The sequence below is a fragment of the Phyllostomus hastatus genome, unplaced genomic scaffold (assembly GCF_019186645.2).
Source record: "Phyllostomus hastatus isolate PE091 unplaced genomic scaffold, TTU_PhHast_1.1 phas_contig_17, whole genome shotgun sequence".
Lineage (NCBI taxonomy): Eukaryota > Metazoa > Chordata > Mammalia > Chiroptera > Phyllostomidae > Phyllostomus > Phyllostomus hastatus.
The window spans coordinates 40,920,748-40,946,772 of record NW_025333664.1 but is presented as its reverse complement, the minus strand read 5'-3'; the positions used below and the strand labels follow the sequence as shown (position 1 = coordinate 40,946,772).

Genomic DNA, 26,025 nt, shown 5'->3' with positions numbered 1-26,025 from the left:
CTAAATATCTGTATTAATAATTACATAATTTTGATTTTTCAGTATTGGTGAAATCATTTTAATAACTAGCCAAGAGGTCAAAATCAATAGATAAGCAAATGGAATTAATCATACATTTTAAAGGTTTATGTATTACATGTTCATTCAGTCATTGTATGTTTATGTCAGCACATAGCTAACTGACAGACTATACAGTTTAGGTGCTAGAAGTAAAGTGGTAAGCAAAATGGGGAAAAAACCTTGCCCTTCTAGAACCTATGCTTATGAATTCTGGTTAATGTAAGGAATTAAATATTTGCGTACGTGCTTTTTTCCTTTCTGTTAACTGATTGTTATTTTCTAAAGACTGCATCTGAAAGCTCCGGTCATAAGCGATCTTCCAGTTGGGGACGAACATACTCCTTCACAAGCGCTGTGAGCAGAGGGTGTGTGACAGAAGAGGAAAATAAGAATGTGAAAGCTGGGGCCCAGGCTGTGCTGCAGGTATGCTGCTGGCCAGCCAGAGACATAAAGGCACCCAATTGGAGTCAGTCTGAACATTTGTATATTAAGATAGGGTCCTATAAGTGTGGTAATATTTTTAGCCATTTGTCAGTAAACAGCTCTTAAACTCTCATTTTAAGTTTTCTTTCATATTTCTTTCAATTTGTAAAGATTTTTTTTCTGTCAAAGGAGACATATGAAGCGGTTGCACATTTTTAAGAATGATTATTATATAGTAAATGTGAAATGACTGAGATTTAAATCTTAAAAGTGTCTTCATTATACATATGGGTAATTAGTTACCTGGACTCTAATTTGCAAGATAAGTGTGGTTGATTATATAATCTTATAAGTAGTATTCCTCTTAAAAATTGCCTGTATTTATGAAGAGTGATGATTAATGCAATAATTTTTATATAGTTATCTGAATGAATTCATAAAATAGAAATGATACCATTTGGAAAGATTGGAAAGAACAACCTTGGCTCATCACTTAATTTCCCCCATCCTCAGTATTTTATCTCAGAAATAGGGATTGGGAAATTACCTCTTGGTCCCATTCAACTTACAACTATAAGTGAAAACTCCTTCCCCTGTTCTCTGGCACTCCATCTTCCATCCCATATGCACATTTATGGCTAAGTCCAGTTAGGCTTCCCACACAGCACAGGCGTGGAGTCTGGTCATCACCAGATTCCATGCATGGGCATGGATGGCATGCATGTTACTCAGCTTTCAATGACATTGCATTTTTATCATCTGTCTCTTGATAGGATTTTTATCATGGAATTCTTTTCCACTGAAAGTTGGCAAATAATTTCAACTTAATTTTTTAAAAATCAAGATGATTTTACTTTAGTTGCTTCACAGAACTTTGGTGAGGCTCTTAAATGTAACCTGTGTCCCTACCAAAGAAATGCATGCAGGAGTCCCTGTCCTGAGTCCTTTGGTAGCCCCCTCCTTCAGGTGGATGCCAGATTGTTATTGTCAACCATCCCAATGTTGGCCAGGTTTCAGGTGCCAGTTACTTCTTTGGCTTCAGAAGATTGTTACTTGTTTTCTGAAAGTATAAGTTACAACTACTTGGCTGAACCAAGAAAAAATATTCTACTTGATTTTAGCATTACAGGTTTTTAAAAATTTGGTTTGGACTTAAATAGCTGTTTGTATTCTCACTATATCCAGTACCTGGGCCCTTTGCTCCATTCACTAGGAAAAAGCAGCCAAATGGAGGTTTGATAAGATAGTACTCTTCTATAGCTGCTGTTCCTAAGTACAATGTGGACATACTAACTTTACTAATTTGTTTATTTTTACCTTAACAGATACTAACATGGTCATAAGAAATATCCATGTAATTCACATTTTCATATTTTTTAAAAAGCAAAATGAAATAAGTATAATACAGGGTATGGCGAAAGTAGGTTTACAGTTGTTTGTTGGGAAAATAATGCAGTAATTAATAAGTAATTATACAAGAATAAAATGTATTTCACATACTCATAACTGTAAACCTACTCTTTCTCCATCCTCAATTTTACTTGAAAATATGCAAAAGTTTCAAATTCAAATCAAGAAGCCAAATAATGTTGAATGAAAAGGATCTGCATTGCAACATGTCACCTATGGCAAACTTTCTTTAAAAACATAGTCACCAAAACTGCTTTAGTTTGTTAGTCAAAAGGTTTTTTGTTTTCTTTTTTCCTACTTGAAGGCTAGTGAATTCTTTACCATTATTATTATCTATTATCAACTATTATGCTACTTATTTAGTAATTTTTCCTAGAAAATTGGGGCATTATATCTTTTTAATATTGTATAAGATAATTTTCTAGACTGTCAATATTTTAGTTCATACACTTGACTTTTGAGTATGTTCCTTTCTGTGGTCAATTTTGCATCTGTTTTGAGATGCTAACAGGTTTCATCCACAGGTGAGCCAAAGTTCTACTTATTCCCAGATCCTTTGAATCTGTACTGTTGAACACAAAGGAAACCTAAAATGGAATATAGCTCTAGATATATGGAGCAGATCCATCCACATTACCAGAATGACAACTCAGAACCTCCTCAATTGAGAGTTTGCTAGTGTCATGTGTCTAAATGGTAACACATTGTAATTTTATTGTAGTGCCCCTAAGCAGTAAACTTGTCATGTGATAGCCTGGGTCACTGCTTCTCATAATTCCCTGCTGAAACACGCCTCCCTGATGTTAGAAGATAGTGAACTTGTATCCTAAAGGTTTGAGGCAGAGCATAGATTGATCAGCTGATTAAATTTTTTTTGAAATCTGTTCTTATCTTAAGAATTAACTTAGAGAGTCCTGGCTGGCATAGCTCAGTGGATTGAGCACGGGCTGGGAACCAAAGTGTCCCAGGTTCGATTCCCAGCCAGGGTACATTCCTGGGTTGCAGGCCATAACTCCCAGCAACCACACATTGATGTTTCTCTCTCTCTCTCTCTCTCTCTCTCTCTCCCCCCTTCCCTCTCTAAAAATAAATAAATAAAATCTTAAAAAAAAAAGAATTAACTTAGGTTTTACATTCTACTGCACAGTAGAGTTCTCATATTAAAAAAATATATGCTCCTAGAAGATGTGCAATGTCAATTGTGTGGCATTTATTTCCTGGCATGCCACTGCTTTTAGAAGTCCACACCCTTGTTGGGCGGTACTGGCTATGCTTCCTGTCAGAGTTTGTTCATGTTCTGGGAGATTCAACAATAATCAGATAGTTCTTTCCAACCGCTTTCTGATCACAGTGTCTCTTCCTTTTCCCTCCCTCACACAATAATTTCTCATCTAGAGGCAGTGATCATATCTTTTTTCCTCTCTTTTTGGAGGAGATATCAAACAAAGGTTTTCAAAAGCTTTTCTGGCCCTGACTGGTGCGGCTCAGTTGGTTGAGTATCATCCTGGCAAGCAAAAGGTCACCAGTTTGATGCTGTGTTAGGGCATGTGGCCTGGGTTGCAGGTTTGGTCCCTGGTTGGGTGTGTGCTAGAGGCAACTGATTCATGTTTCTCTCACACATTGATGTTTCCTTTTCCTCCAACCCCATTCTGTCTTTAAAAGTAAATGAATAAAATCTTAAAGTCAAATTTAAAAAAGCTCTTCTGATTCCTGTAGTTTCTAAAGTCACAATATTAATAATATGTAATAGTAACATTTTTTAAGAAAGATCTCAAGATGTCTCAATATTTGAGTGATTCTAAGAGATGAATTTAAAAAAATCTATATGTTGGTACCATATTTTTGCCTTACTTGAAATAACTCAAAGGTGATTCATTGGTAAAGTGAAATTAGTGTCTTTATTTTTAAGCAAAATTTGTTCATATTTAATATTTTCTAAAGGAAAATTTGTTTATTTTAAGGTATTTTTGACAAATGCTGCAAATGTCTTTTTGCTGGAACCATGTGCTGAAGTTCCCATACTCTTGAAAGAACAAGCTGATGCTTGTAAAGCTGTTTTGATTATTTTTAGACGCATGATAATGGAACTTACAATGAATAAAAAGACATGGTAAGTTTATTTCAAATTAATTAATATTGTAAAACAGATGTTTCTGCTTTTCAACATAATAATTAAAATGTTATAGTTTTCATATTATATGGCTTTACAGAATTACCAATAAGATGATATTTAGTCTTTTGTAAAATTTTCTGTGAAGAAGGTAAATATTCAGTACTTTGATAGTCCTTTATTTTCACTATTGCTTTTTAAAATATTCTTGAATTAATAGTAAGTAGTCAAGTTACTTTAATAGCAGACTTTTTCATTTTAAACTGACATTTTAATCAAACAGTTTTGCAGACAAGTAATATAACTGAGATTTTTATAATATTGGGTTGGCCCAAGAGTTTGTTCATTTTTTTCTGTAAGATGGCTCTAGTAGTGCTTAGTTGTTTTTAACTTATTTTGAAACAATTTTGTTAGATTGTATTGTAACAGCTGTCATGTCAGCAGTGTATTAAATAAACCCCATCGAAACTGGCAAATTTTTTGTGGCCATTTTAATATCAGATATGAAAGAAAATATGCAACATTTTGGCATATGATGCTTTAAATTATTTTAAGAAAGGTAAAAACACAATTGAAATGCAAATAAAGATTTGGTTGGTATATGGAGAAGGTGCTGTGACTGATCAAATGTGTTTCACAAGTAGTTTGCTGGAGATTTCTCACTACATGATGATACTCCATGGTTGGATAGACCAGTTAAAGTTGATAGTGATCAAATCAATATGTTAATTGAAAACAATCAGTGTTATACCACGTGAGAGATAGCCAACATACCCAGAGTATCCAAATTAATAAAGTTATTGATGAAAATGAAAAAATGTGTGTTTTATTTTACAGAAAAATCCATATGGATTTTTCGGCCAATCCAATATCATTCTTCATAGGCCCTGTTCCAAAATGCTGTAAACTAACTTTTGTTTCTTCAGACTTGAAGTTTGAAATTCATTTGGAAAACAAATTATTTTAAATGATAAATTGTCAGAGTGACTGAGTCAAAAATAATAATGGCATTGTTAAAATATGCTTATGCAAAGTATTTTCATTTTTAATCTTTGTTTGCTGCTTTTATAATATCCCTAGAGGTTAACAGTGAATTAGGTTTTTTTCCCATCCTCTTCTCCAAAATGAATATCTTCATAGCACATGAAGTTCTGAGGCATTTTTAGAGGTTCTCAGCCACACACTAGAGCACCTCAGAGCTGCTTTGTACTTCTTAATGTATCCAAAATACAGTCTCTCAGTTCTGCCTTTAAAATGTCTTTCCAGTCCATTTTTTGCATGTTCCTTTCATCCAGCCACCATTCACCAGCAGATAACCTGCCCTCACTGTTCCCCTGGCTATGGTCGGGATTCCTTTTGGTGATATTTGGCTGTGGCTTTTAGTTCACTGAGGTCACTGCAGACCGGCACTGATGGCACACTTCTTTCATGGAAGTTTTGGGGGTCTTTGTTACCAGGCCTGTGTTCTGGATGCCTTTCTGGACATCCTTAAGTCAGCACAAAGGGTGCTGTGAAGGGATCTGTCTGTACATATTGGAAACCATAAAACTGAGTTCAGATTGAACTGGCAAGGACCTTAGGGGCCAATGAGTCCAGCCCTTTTCTTTCACAGGTGAGGGAAAGGTAGACCTAGAGGAACACTGTTTGTAGAAAGTTCACTAATAGATAAACTACAAGCATCAAAATTATTATTTTAAGATATAAATTCCACTGTCATCTTTCCCAGACTTTTTAAATTAGCACTGTTTGCCAAGAAGCAGTTGTTAAAGCTGGAACTATTAGAGTGATAAACAATATGATTTAAACAAAGTTAAATGCTATGTCAGTATTATCAAAAGTGATCAGAAATGCTGGTGTGCTTTGATCTGCAACATCTGCTTCTTAATACCACAGTTATAACAATAGTATTTTGTATGTTTTTTCTTTGAAAACTCTGTGAATTCTGTATACTATTATATCAGTATTTTTTTGATATTTTGTAAGCTTTTTAGTGAAAATTGTAAGAAATGAAATTATACCATTCCTTTCTGTTCCTTAAAATTCAGAAATTTCCAAGTGAAAGTATAAAATAAAGCAAATTATAGAAGTGGGTGAAAATGCTCATTAAAAATAGTCAGTAGAGTATAGAAAGGGATGTGCCTTAATCCCTAGCAGACTTTCTTATGTATTTTAGAGCCAGACAATTCCTGAATTCCCTTCCTTCCCTTGCTCTTTTCCTCTCCCACCTCTCCTTTCCTTCTTTTATTCAGTAAAGAACTACCTAGCTTCTGCTACTATGAAATTGACAGATAATGTCCCTGCCCTCATGAGGTTTGCATCCTCACAGACTGAGAAATATGATGCTCACAGAAGCAATTTCAGTAGTATAAAACAAGGAAAGCAGTGTAGGGTGGGGTAGAATTTTTCATCATGTGTCAGGGAAGGCCTTCCTGAGTAGATCCCTGAGGAAAGGGAGAAGGGGCTATGGGGAGGTCTGAGGGGAGAGCATTCCAGGTAGAAGAAATAGCAAGTAACAAGTACAGTATATTCCAGGCAGGATAAGATGATAGCCAATGTGTTGGAGCAGACAGAGGGAAAAGGAGAGGGGGAGGGCATGAGGCAGGGGACCAACCATAGCCAGGTTGCACAGGGCCTTCCTTGCAGACGACGGGAAAGCCACTGGCTGCATCTCTGTGTGTGAGCAGCAGTGTGACACAGATCTGATTTATGCTTCCAAAAGATCTCTGATGGCCATGTGGAGAAGAGACATGTAGTGGGTGGAGCGCAGTCTGTGGCCATAGATGATGGCAGCCGCTAGACCAAGGTTGTAGTCAAGGAGATGCTAAGAAATGGCTTCAGAATAGTAAACACTGGTGTGTGAATGAGCAACAGTATAATCTGTGTGAGATCATGAGGACAGTGTAAATAATAAAGAGTGCAGGAAAAAAATACCCTGCCAACACGAGGATAGTTCATACACATAATTTCATATACTCTGATAGAAGTTTGTTACATTTTTGGAACAGTGATCCTTTGAGGAAGACTTACCAAAAGTCAGTGTTTCACAAAATAGAAGGAAACAAGCTAAAGTCAAACCTGTTAGGAAAGATCTTTCCAAACTATAGACAATTTTTCACTCTCAGATTCTTCCAGATGATGATTATGGGAATTTCATGGGTTTTCAAGCTTTCATGGGTTCAGAAATTTAATTCATGTATGTCTTTGTCAGTCATTGCTTAGATCAGGTTTACATTTTTTGATAGTAGTTCCCATGACTGAGGTCTTATTTAAAATTATTATATCTCTTGTTCTCATCATGGTTGCAGGATGGGTATATAACTATTCATGTGAAAAGGGTCTTTTTTTCATTGTTTTAAGCATCACTTAATGTGAGTGGGCAGTGGTGACACTGGCTGCCCTTCTTTCCACCTATGACAGGGGTCTGGGGACCCCCTATGTGGTGAGTGACAGGCTGTCCCCTGCTCTGCTCCATTTTTTCCTTACCTCTTTGCAGTCACTGTTCACTCTATGCACATGTGCCCATATCTCTCATGACTTGATAGGTCTTCTTATTCCCTGCTCTGAAATCTGTAGACAGTGCATAGGAGAAGCAAACAGATAGAACAAAGTGCAGTGAGAATGTACACTAACAAACCCCAGGATGAAAATCTAATGGGGTCTCAGATGCAAATAGGGTAGGAAATTTGTAGAGGTCATAGAAGTTTAATGAGGTTCAACGTCATGTTAAGAGAAAATAACTGTCTTAATGTGCAGAAATATGAGAAAAGTATAAAGGAACTATGATTTAGATATCTCATCTGACTTGAACTACATGACTTTGTCCAGCTCTTGATCTTATCATTAACAAGCAGTAAGGCCAAAAAGAAAGTTATAAAGATAAACAAATGGTTAGTAAGATCTCAAAGGAGAAGTTAAAAATGGAACTGAGGTGATTTCCCTTAGAGAACAAATAGACTGCCCTATATATAAATACCAAAGATAATATATTCACAGATAGAATTTGGGATAAGAAAAAGTGAGCAGACTCTCTCATATGAAGAATGTAAGTTAGCTACGAGAAGGAAAAATGCCCTTTGGCTGTTCGGAAGACCATATTACTATTACAATTAGCAGTGTTACTATCTGTCTGGTGTTTTATACTCTTCAAAGATCTTTTACACAAAAACCCCTTTCTGCCAGGTACACTATGACTAAGATGTTATGATTACAACTGTCTCAGTTGTACCTTGTGGTACAGAGTCAGGATCTTCCAGGAACAAAGCTACTCAAAGTAGCCAATAGTGGCCTTTCCAAACCTTCCTACCTTAAGAGGACTGTGGAGTTCAGTTATACTATTATGCTGACTGCATATCTCTGCAGAACAAAGACCAGAAAGTTAAGTTTTATTTTCTATCACAAAGGTAGATAATGAAACCTTAGAGGTTAAATAAAATAATGGATATGAAAATTAAAGAGTGTTGCATAAGTTCAGAAAGGCACAGGTGGAGAAACAGTCTTGTTTCCCTTCTTGCAAGGGGAGAAAAATTAGACCAGGATGATACCTGTTTTATCCTGCCTATAATTGTGGGCATAGGAGGGATATTTTTAGAACTGTTGTAACATAAGGTAGCTTATTTTGATAAAATATAGTATTTGTTATGTAATGGGCATTCCAATGTTTAATATTTTTGAGTAATACATGTTTATCAGTGTTGCTGAATTCTTAAGAGAATTTCTGGTTCCTATAAATTAAAGTGCTTTGGAGATGTGATTAATATGAGCTTTTATTTTGGGTGACTCAGGGAACAGATGTTGCAAATACTACTCAGGATAACGGAAGCTGTCCTGCAGAAGCCAAAGGATAAACAAATAAAGGACTGGTTTGCCCAGAGTTTGGCAGGATTACTGTTCAGGGTAAGTCTTTTTTTATTAAAACACTGCAAGTGCACCAAATGAATCAGATTTTACATCAAAGTAGTTTTAATCACAGAGAATTTTGACTAAAAATTAAACTAACTTTAAACTTCTAGAAATTTAATTAGAATTTTTTTAGTTTTGTCATAAAACTATAATCTATTCTTTACAGTTAGTTCAAGGCTTCTTTTATGCCTTACCTCTTTGCCATTTACTTCCTCTTTTGATATGCTTGAAGTTAATAGAAATTAGGAAAATACCAAAAACTGATGGCTTTGGTGGAGAGCCAGATAGATTTGAAGAGGTAAAGGATAAACAGAAGTATGGGAATGGGAATGAGGTCAGGGAGCAGTTTAGGCTAGAGATAAAAATGTGAGTGCCATTGGTGTGTTGAACAATAATTGTGTTTAAAGCCACATTACCAGATGGGATTACCTAGGGAAAGAATTTATGTCATAGAAGGAAGAGGGCCATTTCCATGATTGGTGAGGGAGAAAAGCCAGCTGAAATGCTGAGAAAGAGTGATCAGGGAGCTAGGAGGAAAACTAATCTGGATGCCTAGAGAAGCATATTGGGTAAGAGGGGAATGACCAGTGGACCAGTGACTTGGACAATAGGTAGGTGGGTGGTTGAGAATGTTCTAGGAGAATGAGGCCCATTTGGAGTGAATGACAGTGGGAGCCTATTTGTCTTGATTGGGTAGTAATTATTTTGATTTGAATTTTAAAGGATGTGGAATATTTTGGCAGAGGTAAGGAACTGGGCAATTTTGAGGTAAGGAAATATCCAGAATATATGCATAGTAGTCTTGTGGGGTTGCCCATGTTGCCAGTTGTAGTGCTGTAGATCATAAGACTAGAGGAGGGACACAGAGAAGTTAATAAACTCCTAAGGAAAAGGGCATTAAGTGCTCTGATGGGGGAAGGTGCAGAGAACTATAGAAACTGAAGGCTACTGGAAGAGCAGGGGAGACCAGGTCAAGGGTTTGGAAAAATCTCAGTAGAAGAAATTGAATTCTTTTTACTATTATACTGTATTACAGGTGCCTGCTAAACATGCAGGTAGAGCTATCTAGTTAACAGATAGGTCAGGAAACCAGCAAAGAGGTCTGGAATGAACATGGAGATTCAGAAATCAACAGTACACAAATGATAACCAGAGCCATGAGAATGGAGATCAAAACCCAAGCAAAAGGTGGGATGGCCTAGGAGGGAGAAAGCCAGAGGTTGACTGGGAGATGAACAAGTGCAGATGGAGTAAGTGTGAAACTTGGCTTTGAAAGGGGGAGAAATGGGGCTATAGCTAGAGGGGGAATCTTCATAATCTTTGTTCAAGGGAACTATTTTTTTAAGATGTGAAATAATTGGAGTATTTTATGCTGATGAGAAGAGCTGGGGAGGTAGGCTGGATTGGAGATAAAGGAGAGACAGGGCTGAGGAAGAGGCCCAGAGCAGGGTGGGGACATGTGTTAAAAGCAGAAACTGCAGGTGGCAGACATATGGCCTGGAGGGCAGAGGTCAGAGGCATCTTGTTTGATGGATTATGTTTTCTCTTAAGTCTGCAGTGAGTTCATCTACTAAAAATCAGGGAGGAGTTGGTGAGGTTGGAGGTTTATGTATAGAAGATGATGTCTAAAGTAGCCACTGTAGAGAATGAAAGAGCTGTTTCAGGAAACAGAATAGTTGTTGTACAAAGAGCTTTGTCTTCTCCTCAGTTATACCAGGACCAATTTTGAATTAGTAGCTTTGTTCATAATTTTGGACTAGTAGCTTTGTTCATAATGATAACTAACTTCACAGTAGCTCAAAAATCCTGATTATAGTTGATCAAGTGGATTTTGAGAAATTACAAGAAAAACAAAATCCAAAAGCACTTACTGTTATAAAATTTATTTTATTAGTGACTTAAAATATTTTGTTAAAAATTATACTTTTTCCAAATGAAGATAATGAATTCTCTCACTTGGTTGGTTGGTTTTAGACACTCATTGTGGCTTGGATCCGAGCAAACCTCTGTGTGTACATTTCTCGAGAGCTCTGGGATGACTTTCTTGGTGTGCTGTCCTCCCTCACGGAGTGGGAGGAACTCATAAATGAGTGGACCAACATTATGGATTCCTTGACAGCAGTGCTTGCAAGAACTGTTTATGGAGTTGAGATGACAAACCTACCTCTGGACAAATTACGTGAACAGCAGGAAAAGAAACAACGAGGCAAAGGTATTTCTATTCTGACAGGGTAACTCCAGATGTATAAGACATCAGGAAAGGAGTATTATGAAACTTCATAATAAACTGAACTAGCCATATAGATAGGCAGTATCTTCAGTCGGGCCATTAGATTGTGTCTTACGGTATTCTATTCCCTTAATGAGGATGATAAATTTATGAAGAGGCTGTGGAAGAAGAAGGAAGACAAAGGGGATAGTAGTAAAAAACAATAATAATGGCTACTGCTTTGTATATATCCTCTCTCTTTACCCTCATTGTTTCCTATGAGGTAGATACTGTTGACTATCCCTGTATCACAAACAAAGAAACTGAAGAATAGAGTCTACAGTGATTAACTCATTCAAGGTCACATAGCTAAGAAGTGGTAAAGCAAGTCCAACTCAAAATTCCACACTAGAAAGACATATTCTGTTGCCTCCCTAGGAAAGGTGTAAACATTCAGAGTACTTCAGATGGGAGTCATTTTGGCTTTGATGTGTTTTGGGGTAGAAATTGGTTTGATACCTAGAATCAGATCAAGGTGGAAACATCAGTGGTGGTTTCTTTGGGGATGACAATTTGACACCCCCTGTCTTCATTACTGTTTTGAAGGCTGTGACACAGTTCATAGAATTCACTTGTTCTCCAATTTATTATGTAAAGATTTGAGGCAGCTCACAGAAATACATATAGTACAATCTTTAAAATTCATAAGAACATCAGGGCAAAATGAAAGGGGTGGAGCTACAGGTACGGTTAAAATGCCAAATTGCATGCCATAGAGCCTTATATGCTTGCTCTAAGCATATAAGGTGGGAAGGCAGCCTCAGATTTGACTCTGATTTTCACAGGGTTACATCAGAGCATCAGAGAGTACTTGCTTAGGTGATACGGCTTTCTCCTTCAAAGACTCATAAAGGGTACATTGCTTTTTGTGGTACACTGCAAGCTCATCAGTAGCCTTATTATAAATTGTAAGGTAGCTTTTACTGTGTGACAAATCACCCCAAAACGTTGTGGCTATAAATAATAACCATTTACTTAGTAATGATTTTATGCATTGGAAGTTTGGGTCAGACTTAGCTGGGCAGTTTTTCTGCTGGATTCATGCCTTTGTTTACAGTCAACTAGACCAGTGATTTTCAACTGTTTTCGTCTCATGGTCCACATAAACTAATTACTAAAATTATGCAACATATAAAAAAACACATTTTTTGCTGATCTGACAAAAAGCTGTAATTTTTATTGATTTACAAAAAAAGTTACAATAATAATTACCTACCTTTTTGCTCCAAAGTGACTTTTTAAAAATCAGATGCCTACACTTATATATAAGGATTTCTGATACCAAGAACTAAGCAACCAGATACAACCTTATTATGCAACATGATTAATAAAATGCAACTCTTTTATATGACCAGTATATTTATTGTTCAAGACAGGGCATTCACATAGGATGGCTGTTGATGCATTGGCTGTTGTCAGTTTTTTTATTTGCCAGTCTAAGGGAAAAGAGATAAGTGCCTCTGACTAAATCACGCATTACATGTTTTGAAAATTCTTGTGGCACACTGATATGCCATGGCACACCTGTTGAAAATCACTAAGTTAGACTGAATTGTCAGCTAGGCAGCTCTCTACTTCTAGGGGCTGGCTAGCTGTCAGGGGTGACTGGGCAATGGGTGCATTTTAAATCTCTGCTTGCTCAGTCTTGCTACCAAAGTAAATCATATGATGAAGCCATAAGTGTGGAAGAGAGGACAAAAGAGAATGTGCATATTGGTAGGTGTGAATGAGTTACAATTATTAATATGGTTGATTCTTATAGTATCTTCATCGCAGTCTGTGAGTGGCTTGCCAAAGCATCAGTTTACAAAAGCAAGTTAGTAAGAAGCCAAAACAAAGTAGTCTAAGCACATAGTATTCCAGTGAGACAGTTTAGTTTAGATTTAGACTAATGATTTTCTAACGTATTTTAGCAGCATATCCTTTTTCCTCCCCCTTTGAAACTACAGAGCCCTTCCTAAAAACTGTATTAAACTGGAGATTTGGGATTGAAGTAGAGTCAGGGAGCCAAGAGCCTGGGCCCCTTGGCCTCTGTCTTGTGCTCTGTAGCATCTCTGACGGCCTCTATGTAAACCCAGGCCTAAGACAATAAACTTGGCTCTCTAAAACTTTAGTTCTCAGCCCAGAAGAGAGTCTACCTGACTATGAGTGACTTTCAGGATGAGGGGAGTTACTGAGACAGGAGGTCAGGATTTTCTCAAACTCAGCACATTCTCTACCTCCTGAAATTCTTGTAATCTACCCTCCCCCTCAACCCCCACAATATTTTTTCGTCTCACTGTTTGAACAGAGTCATAGGAAAAGATAGATGTGTCTTAGGAAGGTAAACAACTTCAGAAACACTATTTTTGGAACAATACAGAACAAATTTAATTAATGAGTATGGAATATATTTCTGATTTATGTATTATATTGCTTTATTCTAAAAATATTTAAATATTTATTATAGAAGTACTTGGCTTCTAATCACTGGACTTGGGGAAATAAAATACACTCTGAGAGGAACCTGAGTGTGAAAACAAGCCACAGGTGGCAGCCAACAATCACATTATACCTGTGCAGAAATCTCTTAGTGTCTCATTCTCTTTTCTTCTGTATTTCTTTTGTATTCTGGACCACACATTTGAAATATATGACCAGAGCAATATGAGAGGAAAGAAGAGAATCTGAATTGCAGAGCTGTAATATTTTATTGTTTTGGAGCTTTACTAAAATAGGATTTTTTATTATTTGTAGATTGTCATTTTCCTTGCTCATTTGGTTGTCTCTAATTAGAGATTATAGGCATCAGTTTCTTTTGGGTATTTGTGGAGAGGTTGGCACCTACAGGATGAAATACTAGTCTAAAATCAGATGTCTGATTTTCTGGTTTATGAAAGTTTTTGGAGCAGTTGTATAACTTCATTTGACATTGTTCTTATATTGAGAGAGGTTTACTGATGTGTTCTTGTGTGTGTATTGGAGTGAGTACTATAAAGATACGGGAATTTTCATGAAACTGTTGGAGATGCTTGAAAAATACTTTGTCAGTAGGAATGTTTGGATTACCTGTACATGAATGACTTCCTAAATTACAATATAGGGAATTGGTACTTAATTTGCAACAAGAGAAGCTGCCAATTATACGTAATTGTGGGTATGAAATTTGCTGAGCAACATAGGCTATAAAATGAATAATAATGAATTCAGCCTTTAGATTTTTTTTCTTGTCTTATCCTTTATCAGGTTGCATTCTAGATTCTCAGAAAGGAACCACTGTGGGGAGATCCTTTTCTCTCAGCTGGAGGAGCCACCCAGATGTGACTGAGCCAATGCGATTTAGGAGTGCCACCACATCTGGGGCACCAGGAGTTGAGAAAGCAAGAAATACCATTCGCCAAAAAGCAACTGGTAAACATTTATTTAAATATATCCCAAAGGTATATTGCTATCTAAAATGGATTTATGGGACCCTGGCCAGTGACTCAGTTGGTTGGAGCATTGTCCCATGCACCAAAAGGTTGTGGGTTCAGTGTGTGGTCAAGGCAGAATACTTAGGTTGTGGGTTTGATTCCTGGTCGGGGTACATAGGAGAGGCAGCTCATCAGTGTTTCTCATGTTGATGTTTTGCTCTCTCTCTCTCCCTTCCTCTCTCTCTAAAAATCAATAAACATATCTTTACATGAAGATTAAAAAAATAAAAAAATAAAATGGATTTATGGGAATAAAATGTTGTAAAAGTTTTAAAGTTTTACTCAGGAATTAAAAGCTAGACCTTTCATTAAATGAAATTTGTCTATCTTTTTAACTTTTTATTATGGTTACTTTCAATTTTTCATATTTTAAATCCTTCATTGTGGTAAGGCTTTAATATTGAGTGAGATGTTAATTTTGACTGAGATGTTTGTACAAGCGAGAAAATAGATGTTTTATTTGAAACTTAAGGAAATAAGAGTCTTAGTGTTACAGAACGGACACATTTGGCCCAGGTACTGGTACCAAAACAGGCCCCCTGCCCTGGGATCTTTCTGTGCTGTGGTTCTTCTTGCCTGCTGCCAGGTAGGAATTGTGATTCTCAATGCCAGAGTTTGCTAAAAAGGAAAGCAATTATTTATTCAAAAGTTATGTAGGTTTAGCATAATGGTGGAATGTTGCCATTAAATCTCAAAATCTCTTTAACACACTCACAAACACACATAGTCCTGCCTCCCCTTGCTGATCCAGGCCAGTCAGATGTACCATATCTCAGGAAAAATAGAAGTTTATAGCTCAGCTGGACTCCCAGTTCATCCCAGTAATCTGTGCATGGCTGGGCAGGTCTCCTGCAGTCCCCAGTACTATCAGCTGTGTCACCGAGATCTCTAGTTCTTAACCCACAATGATGTGGCACCTCCTGATGGCCTTCTAGCAAGAGTCCTTTCACCCCTTGTCTTACTGCATGGTCTCGCTTTGTCCCCCATTGTCTTGCATTGTGTCTCATCCCTTGTGTCAGACTGTCTTTAGTTTAAATCCCAGCCTGGAACATCCTCCATAACCCCATTTCCGACTCCTCCCACAATCCTATACACCTGCCAGCACTTTCATATTCTCTGCCTTTTGTGGCTGCCATAGTTAGTCCAGGCAGTTGAGGTCCTGTGGTATAGAGCCAACCATCTCCAAGCTCTTGCGCAGGGCTGTAGCTGGGGAGCTGCCTCCCAGTTACATCATGGGTCAAAGTCATGCCCATCTCCCTAGCTAGCCTCCTGTGGATATGCAAAAACAACTCTCAATTCCTGCCCTGCTGCTCCTTACAGCCCACAAGCCACCAGGCCTGTGGGAGGGGCCTCTCACTCTTCATCTCCCATTATACTAGTAGTCACACAACTAGTTACATTAATGTCGTTATTGAAAAATATGAATCTTGAAAGAGTGTGGCAACTTGTCCCAGCAACAAGGAGAATAATAGTTTTCAAGACTGGATGCAGACATTTAAATTTTTTGTATCTTTTGAAAATTGAGTTTTACATGGCTATAGATATCCTTAACAGCCAGTAAGAATTAACTAGAACCTGACCAAGAACCCCAGTTAACAGACTGCTTTTGCTACACTTTACTCTTTAAAACAAAAAGAGAAATCTTCAAAAAGTAAGCTTATATCCAGTATTTAAGAACAAATGAAGCACCACCCCTCCAGTGACTCTGAGGCTGTAACTTAAAACAACTTTCCTGCAGTTTTTCACATCAATAATACATGCAATTATAATTGTTAATCAGCATGTTTACTGCAGAAAGTTATAATATTCTCTAGTAATAAAGATTTATTTACACTTGACATACTTCTCAGTGTTTAGTAAATAAATATAGATGGTTTAGAATCCTGTTGGAGTTTTATGGAAATATACCATAACACTGTCTCATGCTTTTGGCTGAAGCATTTGTTGATGATTATCACCCACTTTACATTCACCTCTTATTTAACTCCTTTCTGCAGCATCCTCTCCTCTGAGGAAACTCCCTATTCCTGGTAACAGGCAACTTGTAGGGAGGTTTATCCACTGATTTCCTTTCTTGTCCCACCTCCTAAAAACTCCTTTCTTTTATCACTGGATCTTTAAAAGAATGGGATCAGAATAAAAGTTTATGACAAAAGTGGTGTCATATCTGAGCTGCTCAGACTTCCTGTTGTCAGTCACAACCCTTGAATCACTATAGTAATAAAAGCGATCATTCAAAACAGTTTTAAAAACTCTATTCTCACCTTTTTTTGAGGAGCAAATTATTGGACATTGCATGTTTCATATGCCACTACTTGGCCAAAACACAGCCATAGAAGAGATTGCATCTTAGTTTTTCAATAGATATATTAGACCAATAATATTGTATAGGCCACAGCATGTTTTAAAAAATCCTCAGCACATATAGGCGAGTGAGGATCTGTTTATCGGTGTCCTCAAGTGTCTGAAAAGCCATGATATTGCAAAAATAAGAATTTTACAAAATCATAAACATATTTGTAGAGTATGTCACTTAAAAACCATAAACCTGGCCTTTGTGGGATTAATTAAATTAAAAATACTTGAAACCATAACCTGTAAAAGGTAATGAAGATGTGAGCTATTGAGTTGGACATATCTATAATCTTATATATTTTGCATATATGTATATATAGATACATATGTGTGAATGTCCTATTTTATGTTACATTTTTAAAAATTATAAAATTATAGATCTTGTTTGTTTCCTGTGAAAGCATGGTCTTTGAAGATTTTATATTATACTATTTTATAAAATTAATCTCTATAAACTAGATATTAGTGGTTTCACTCAGTTTTGTTTGTACGTTGTATAATAATTCACCTGTTTGTCTTTTAAAAAGGTCCAGATTATTTTCATGGTAGATTTTTATTTATATAGAGGACACCTTTTAATGAGAGAACAAGCATGTTTATGAAGTTAGTTTTTGCTACTTTTAGCATTAAGATACTAATATGGAAGACTCATTTGAAAGTGACTTTTTTTTCCAGTCTCAGAATAATTGAAGACTATTATATGTTGATTTACCCCACAGACTACTCTTAGTTTGAGAAAATGTCAGTGATGGTGGCAAGAGGGAAATATAAAATGAGGAATTGCTGAGTAAGGAAATGGCAATTTAACAGAGAATGTACTTAGTTTGCAAGTTAAAAGGACTGGCAAGGAAAGTGTTAAAGAATTATAAAGTAAAACTTTGTTCCTGGATGTGAATGATACTAAAATTTTAGATGTGTAAAATGAGTGATTAAAGCAAATCAATTTTCACACAAAATAATTATTCTGCATTTTATTATCTCTGAAGTATCTAGTGATCCGTGTTGGGAAAATGCACAATCATTTGATTTGTAAAAGGAACACTTTTTAAAACAACACTCAAATCTGTGTCTAACATTGAGAGATGAACAAATCTTATAGGAAATTTCAAGTCAGTCAGTTTGGTGTTTACATAGAAGTTGTTTTCACTTAAATATTATTTTACACATTTGTGAGTTATACTGCAGTTGCATTGCAGATAGTCCTTTAGAATTGGAAATTCTGATAGCCAAGGGATGGAAGGAAAGACAGGAAACTAAAAAGTTTGTTTCACTTTTTGCAGATGTGTCACTAGCATTTATAGTTCTATTTCATTAACGTTAAAATCGCGTAAAGATAACAAGAAAGCAGGTAAACCTTTATAATTTTGTTTTAAGGATAAACTGATTTTGCTGATGGTACTTTCATATGTAAGGCATATTCTCTTCCTGCATTTATTTTCTCAAATGGTCATTTGGATAGCAGTATATTGAAAACTTAAGAACACCATAAAGTTTGTAATAGGAAATTATGAATTTAAGAAGCATGAAATGTAATGTAAAAAAGGATGGGTTTCATGGAAGTTTTTATTTTCTTTCCATTTATTGTATCTTAATTTTTAGTTTGACTTTTATATGTGCTTAAGCTTTTCGGATGTTTAATTTACTAAATGATTTTCTTTTGAATATAGTCAGCTCTCAGTAAACCAATTTTTGAATTATGTATTATTTATAGAACACTTTTAATCTTAGGCTAGATTTTCTTTCCCTCACTATGGTTTTTTTTGTGTGTCTTATAGGAAGGGAAAATAGATTATCATGCTTGCCAAAATAAACAACCCAAATGTGAATCTGAGACACAACAGAAAACAAGGAAAGACTAAACATATAAAGCATTCTAAAATAAAATTGAGTGAGCTCTGGCTAGGTAACTCAGGTGGTTAGAGCATTGTCCCAATATGCCAAGGTTGTGGGTTCAATCCCCTGCCAGGGCACATGCAAGAATCAACCAATGAATGCATAAATAAGTGGAATAGCAAATAGATGTTTTTCTCTCACCCCCTACTCCCTCCTTCTTTCCGTTTCTCCTTCCCCTTTCCTCTATCTTTCTAAAAAATAAAGTAAGATTGTTTGTGAATTGTTTAGTCTCCCATATCATCAGAATGACTGAAAGTTGACTGTATGTGCTTTGTACTGACTGCCTTGAAAGTTTAAAATGACCTCTTTTAAATAATGGGTGGGGCAACAGTAGGTTTACAGTTAGTTGTTGGTATGGTAAATAATACAGTCATTAATAGAAATACAAGAATAAACTCTGTTGCATATACTCACAACTGTAAACCTACTGTTGCCCCATGCTGTATTTAAAGAGAACCCAGAATAGTGATGATAATAATAATAATAATAATAATAATAATAATAATAAAAGTGAGAGATCCTGATGTTCTTCTGACATAATTATTACTTTATCTTTCCTGGAAGCTAAGAGAAGCCAGTCTATCAGCAACTGTGTCCAACTTTCTGAGGCTTTGCCTGCCACTAAAAGCATCCCGCTCCTCCTTCACAACGTGAGCACTCTCTTACCTGGTCTCTCTTACTCCTCTTGCTCTCACAGGCTACCAGGTACTGTAATGCTTTCTCATATGTCTGTCAGTGTTCCTGGGCATCTTCTACTTGCCTCTGGATCTTGCTTTCTTTGTTAATATCCTCATATCACGCATGTGTACCTGGGCATTGTACTTTCTGTTGTTTCCCAATGAATATTAATAATCATTATTATGTAGGTAGACGTTTAGTAGCAATTAATAGTCAAGAAAAAATTCTGTAGCAACACTGGTCTTTGCAGTTAAGAAGGATAAGAGGATTTTTTTTGGCCCATAATTTATAACAGAGAGAAATAGTTACGCCTGCCTCAGTGTACCTTCTATCCACTGCCTTGAAAATGGAAGGGAATTTTCATAAAATTTTACAAAAGATTTGAGCATTTCAATGTTAGAATGCTTGCTGTTCCTCCTCTAAAATGAATAAACTAGAAAAAGTATGCTGGCAAGACTTCTTTGGAGTTAATAAATAATAGTCACATATAAAGTAAGGATCAGTTTATGCAGATACATACTGCTTATTGAGATTTGAGTAACTAAAATCTCTGCTAAAAAGTTCTAATTTTTCAAATAAAGAAAAATTGTTCCTAAGCTTCAGCCAATTAAAATAGACTTTAGCTACATGTGGTTTATAGACAATATAATGTCTTAATGGTTTATTAAGACATTGTAGCAATAAACCTTTAAGACATTATAGCATCAAAAGTGATTTTGGGCATAGATACTCCAACAGAAGGATTTACTTTGCACTACAGTGAATAATTAGGTCTCAGTCTATTTGTTTTTTTAAGTGATCCTAAGATGAACTGAATCTTCTAAAGAGGGAAATATTTTCATATTCTTTTTTACTTTTAGAAAGAGGGCATTATTAGTATTTATTTAATATTGGAGATAACCTAATTGTGGCTTTCTGTGCCACTAAATGATGTCATAGGATGGCTTAGCAAAGCAAAATTAAAGCTGAGTTCCCCTGATGAGTATGTAAAATATCATATTATTTAATTTATAGAATATGAGAGCATAAGATAGTTTTATTGAGAGAGAATAAGGACTATATGATCCTTAGAAGAGTCTTTTTCTCTAGTAAATACCGAAGGTGAAAAACATTAAGAGTGGTATATGGGGTGATGGGTATCAGTCAAATAACTGGTGTACATTAATTCTTTGATAATTTGGTTTTCAAAAAAATAACTATTATCTAGAGCTAATTAATAAACTATTTTAAATAGTTTAGTTTTCTATTTGGCTGATAATAGACCCAAAAGGTTTTTTCATGGTTTAAAATTTTCTTTTTTCACAGTCCATTGTTCCTCCCATATTATATAAATTTTTATCAGTTTGTCTGGGATATTGTCTGAGAAGAAATCTCTTCTTGTTAGTAATCTCATTTGGGAGACTTTTTTCTCATTCGACCTTATAGTTTACTCAGATTTTCTCTCGATTCCTATATATACCTACACTGTTCCAACAGAAGTTGAGTATGATTTAGAGCCATGGTTGTCAACTGGGAATGATTTTGCTTCCCAGAGAACATTTGACAATGTCTAGAGACATTTTTGATGGCCACAACTGGAGCAGTGCCACTGATATCCAGTTGGTGGAAGCCAGGGATGTTGCTAAATAACCTGAAATGCACAGGACAGCCCCCACCACAAAGAAATACCTGACCCAAAATATCAGTAGTGCTGAGACTGAGAGACCCTTATTTAGGGTGAAACAAAGCAGGCTGTGCTGGGTCTGTGTTTTCCTGTCTTTGGCATAAGATCTTATCCTTGTTTTTTTTTGACTTAAAGGGTAAAGAGACTTTGTAGTCAAGTGAGTAAATTATCTATTTGTAAAGTAGTAAATTATCTGTTTGTTCCTTTTCTTTTATCTAACTACAATAGTGAGCTCCTCCTTAGTCTGATGCCATTTATTCTTTAATATTAAGGTGATGCCATTGTCTTTGTGGCTGTTCTATCAAGAGACTGGGCCAAGAGCATTGCATTACCAGTCCACAGTCTTAGTTTGTACATTCTTCACTGGTTGGCTTAGTAGAGCCTTAAGCTTGTTCTCTAATTTAAATCCTAGTGTATTTACATATCTTGCTAACCTGTTGCTAAATATCTAGATAATGTAGATTCATCTAACCATAATGTGCAGGCCCATTTAATGTTGACTTTCTGATCACTGGTATTTTACTATAAAAATGATTGCTAATTTTTTTGTTTAAATTAGCATTTCTTATTTTTATTTCTAATCTTTATGATTCTTTGATCCACCAAATTGTGTTAATAATATAAACAATAGAAAGTTCCTTACCTTCAACCACTATTATTTCTCATTCTGATCCCTTTCTGACTTTTTATTTGGCCAGAGCAGAATTTTGGGAAGGTCACAACCACCTGTAACCCATTAACATGAATAGCTACATACAGAAACTTACAGGAAGTAGAACTGGCAGTTTCAGTGATTTCCCTTTTTCTCCTTTGTGGGAACAATTCTTTCTAGTTGTCTTGCAATTTTAACTGCTTTTATGTTGGGACATTTATCAGTCTATAACAGCAATTTTCAGCCTTTTTCATTTCATGGCTCACATAAACTATTCACTAAAATTCTTTGGCACACCAAAAAATACAGTTTTTGTCAATGTGACAAAAAATAGGTATAATTTTAATTCGTTCACACCATACAATTGTTGTTGTGTTTGCTGTTGTCATTTTTTTATTTGACAATCTAAGGGAAAAGAGGTCAGTGTCTCTGACTAAATAGGTATTGCGTGTTTTAAAAATTCTTGAGGCATACTAATGTGCCTGCCACAGCATACCAGTTGAAAACACTGATTTTTAGTGCTTACAGGCCCTGAACATGATAGATACTATTTTTCTTTTAGGAACATTGTAGTAGTAGTAATTAGAGAATCTGTGATCTTTCTTCATTTTAAAAGAGACTTAATGGGACCTGATTGAAAGCCTCACTTAGCTGCTTTTGCAACAGGTTCTCTGGCTTCCGGGTAGCACTTCTTGATTGTCAGGAAGTGCTTGCTGTTAAGGTCCAGGCTGATTCATCTTTGGACTTTGTAATAAACATCAAGATGCTGAGTTGTTTTACACATCTTGTGTTTTTACAGGGGTAGGTTAGTATCATGCACAGTGCTTTAAAAGATGGGAAATTACTTACTTTGCTTATGCAACCTTGTATGAGGCCTAGGTAGAATCCTGAATTTTGGTAATTGAAGAATGAGTCTCACACCATATATTAAGGTAAAAGAATGAGTGAAATTACTTTGAAAAGAAGTCAGATATCTGGAATAAATAGAAGGTTCTGAAGAGCTTACATACTTAATTTAATTATGCTGATTCTTCTCTCAGTGGGAAAAATGAAATTAAGTCATCCTTATTTGATCAGTTTACTAGTGTTTTGAATGGAGCTTTAGAAAGCAATGGTTTAGTAATGGTTTTGTGTGGCTTGTCAAGAAGCTAGAAAGTTAGCACGTTAAAAATTTGGGTTATTTGGTTAGCTATGCTTGGGAGAATGTGAATGATGTGAATCTGAGATAGAATTGAGCTCTTTGAAGTGATTCCAATTGATATTGTGTGATATTCTAAATAGAGAATGCATTAGAACTTCCAGGATTTATAATGTAATTTTTATATATCTTAATTTTTTTCTATTTTAATATCAATTAATTCTTTATGTTGATATTTGAATATCAGTATTAAAATGTTTTTAAATATATTATGAAAGAGTAACTGCTACAACTGATACTGTACAATGGAAGCAGCTTTAATGTTACTTGCTCTTCACAAATAAACGGCCAGCAGAGGGAGCTCAAGAACTTTTTTTTTCTTTTTTTGTGTTAAGGAGCTGCATCAAGAAAATGTTTTTGGTATTCATGTATTCATTTATACAAAACATATATTGATTATATACTTAGTACAAAGTGTGAGAAAAGGCCAAGAAGTGTATACTTATACATGTAATTGGGTTTAAGTTGTGGGATAGGTAGAATTTAAAATTCTTTTTTTGCACACAGTATCACTTAACAGTCAACTGCAGGAATAGCTTAGGTATCAGTAGCACAAGAGCCCTCACAGCACTTTTGACATTATTATTCTTCCCTTCCTGTCCTTATCATGGATGCTCCCACTCGCATCACTTCTGGTGATTTCCACAAGCTTGGACTTTCTCCACCTGAGAATTCCCTACCAACAGTTTTACAAAAATAGAGTCTTAAAGTTGCATCAGGCCAACCTGTTGGGTAGGCAGACCAGCTGGTGATGGCAGGCTCTTCATATGTCTGTTGTGTGTGGACCAGTAGAGACATTGTAATTTGGAAACCATGGTGCTGCGGCTGTATCTCATCCCACCAGGTGACGATGTTCTTTATCTTTATAAAGATGCTGCCAGTGTTGGCCGAGCTCTTACTTGTCTGCTCATAGCCCAGAAACTATTAGCATGAAATTTAAGTGACTAACACCCACTCTTCTCATTACTCATAAAAAATGGCACCACTTATTTTTTAGAGCACTACTAAGCTCTTGGACTCCCTCTACTGATACTGGATGAACAAGTAGGTTCATTAAGAACTAAAACTCTTTCCAGAAGATTTCAAAGTCTTGCCTAATTACAAAAAACAGTGCAAGAGGAGAGCTGGAGGGGGCTGATCTGGCTTCTATTGCGTAGAGCCTGGAAGTCAACCTGTGAAAAGTCCATACTTGGGGATGTGTGGATAGATCACAAATATGTACGCAGATCTTGTGTTTCTCTATAGGAAAATGAACAGCTATTCAAGAAAAGAGCAAAGACATCCTGGAACGACAAGGCTTTAATGAGTTTGTGTGCTCTTGTACTTGGCTTTCCTTTGATTATACCCTCAGTTCAGCTTCCTGTCAGTGTCTGAACTTAGACTGTGGCCCAGTACTCTGAATTATAAGTAAAGGATCTTGCAACTTATATCGGTGTATTTTAAATGGGATTTTTATTTGGAAAGTGTAAATAAGGAAGCAATCTGTTGAAATCCTTTCTCTCATATTTAGAATTTTCCTACATAGAACTTATTGATTAGGGTGAACCAGAACATGGGTTAGTGACTCAGATTAAAGGATTATACAGAGGGGGTGGCACATTGACAGTGAGTCTTATTTCAGGTAAGGAATTTGGTGATACTACCAGGTAAGATGATACAGGGTAAGTTTTGATCCATTGCTTCTTTAGAAGTAAAACTTTACTAATTAAGCTTTCAGAAAATATGACGTTATAGTTACATGGATGTAAAGTTTCATGACTATGGAAGTGAGTATGGAATCTAGTCAAGGATGTAATAGTGAGGTTCACATGCAAGACCATGTGGTGAGTTCTGTAGGGGCTATTCCCAAGCAGTATGGGAGAGAAGGAGGAGGGAACAGAGGTGCCAAGTTAGCAAGGAGAAGTAAGCAGCAGGAGGGAGAGAGCAGCACGTACTAAGTAGACTAGGGTTCCTGGAAACTAAAGTAAATAAGAGCTCTTTGTGCAAGGTCTAGTCTGTGGGGTGAGATCAAGGAGAGCCCTGGATCCACTGTGAGGAGCATGGGCCTGACTATACAGTGATGGAGGGCCTTGACAGGAGAGGAGTGGTACAGTCACATCTTAGTTTTAAAGGGACCTCTTTAGGACCACATAGAGGACCATATGAGAGTGGCAACAAAAGGGAGACTGTGACCAGTTAGGAGAATATTATAATAACCTAGGCAAAAAATAAGGCCAAGCCAAAATTATAGTTCTAGAGAGAGAAGGTACTGTGATCTTCGAGTGCCTTGCGTTGTGTTTGTAGATTAAAATGAACCATAGAGTTTGGAAATGAACTAGAAGGGCACTCATTCTCTAGGGCAATATAGTTTGTAATACTGCTAGATAAGATTATCCAGTGGTTAGTGCTCATCTGTGTTTTTCTGGGGTTTTGGGTGTTTTGTTTTGTTTTGTTGGTCAATATATGTATTGCTTTTCTGAAAAGACCTGTGAATCATTTTTATACTTCATTGATTACTTCAACATTGCATTTGGTGGTATAAGTGATTAAAATTATAATTTTTTATTTTGGAAAGTTGTACATTTATTCATTAAAAGGAACAGAGTTGAAATCCCCATGTTTCCTTTTATCTTCTTTTAAGAGTGTGTGTGTATGTGCGTGTGCACTGATTTCTGTGCCCTTCAAATGTAAATGACCTATTCCTTGTATCTTCTGGGTCTCCCTTTCCTGGGCATGCCTGTCCCTGAATTCCAAATAACTTTTTTAATACTCAACCATTTCTGTGGTTTTTTCTATCCTTCTCTTCATTTAGATTACAAAACAAAATGCTTTTTAGAACTTTAAAGTAAATAGTATATTAGTGTTAACAAGTGTAGGAAACTTTCTAATGTAAATGCAGATTATCTTCCTGCACAATTTTTGTGGGGGAAAAACTATACCTAAAACTACATTTTTAGAATCAGTTGTTTTAAGTGGTGAAATTA

General features: G+C 36.1%; 1 protein-coding gene across 9 annotated transcripts in view; it reads left to right on the top strand.

Annotated features, from left to right (window-relative positions):
* RALGAPA2 (Ral GTPase activating protein catalytic subunit alpha 2) overlaps nucleotides 1-26,025 on the top strand; it is a 386,278-nt gene that overhangs the window by 128,979 nt on the left and 231,274 nt on the right. For 8 of the 9 annotated variants that reach the window (XM_045833597.1, XM_045833593.1, XM_045833590.1 and 5 more), the window contains 5 exons: nucleotides 346-483; nucleotides 3,855-4,003; nucleotides 8,785-8,896; nucleotides 10,877-11,114; nucleotides 14,397-14,561. In XM_045833597.1, coding sequence (XP_045689553.1) covers nucleotides 346-483; nucleotides 3,855-4,003; nucleotides 8,785-8,896; nucleotides 10,877-11,114; nucleotides 14,397-14,561 — 802 coding nt within the window. The remainder of the gene's footprint in view (nucleotides 1-345; nucleotides 484-3,854; nucleotides 4,004-8,784; nucleotides 8,897-10,876; nucleotides 11,115-14,396; nucleotides 14,562-26,025) is intronic. The other variant, XM_045833596.1, reaches the window with a different exon arrangement.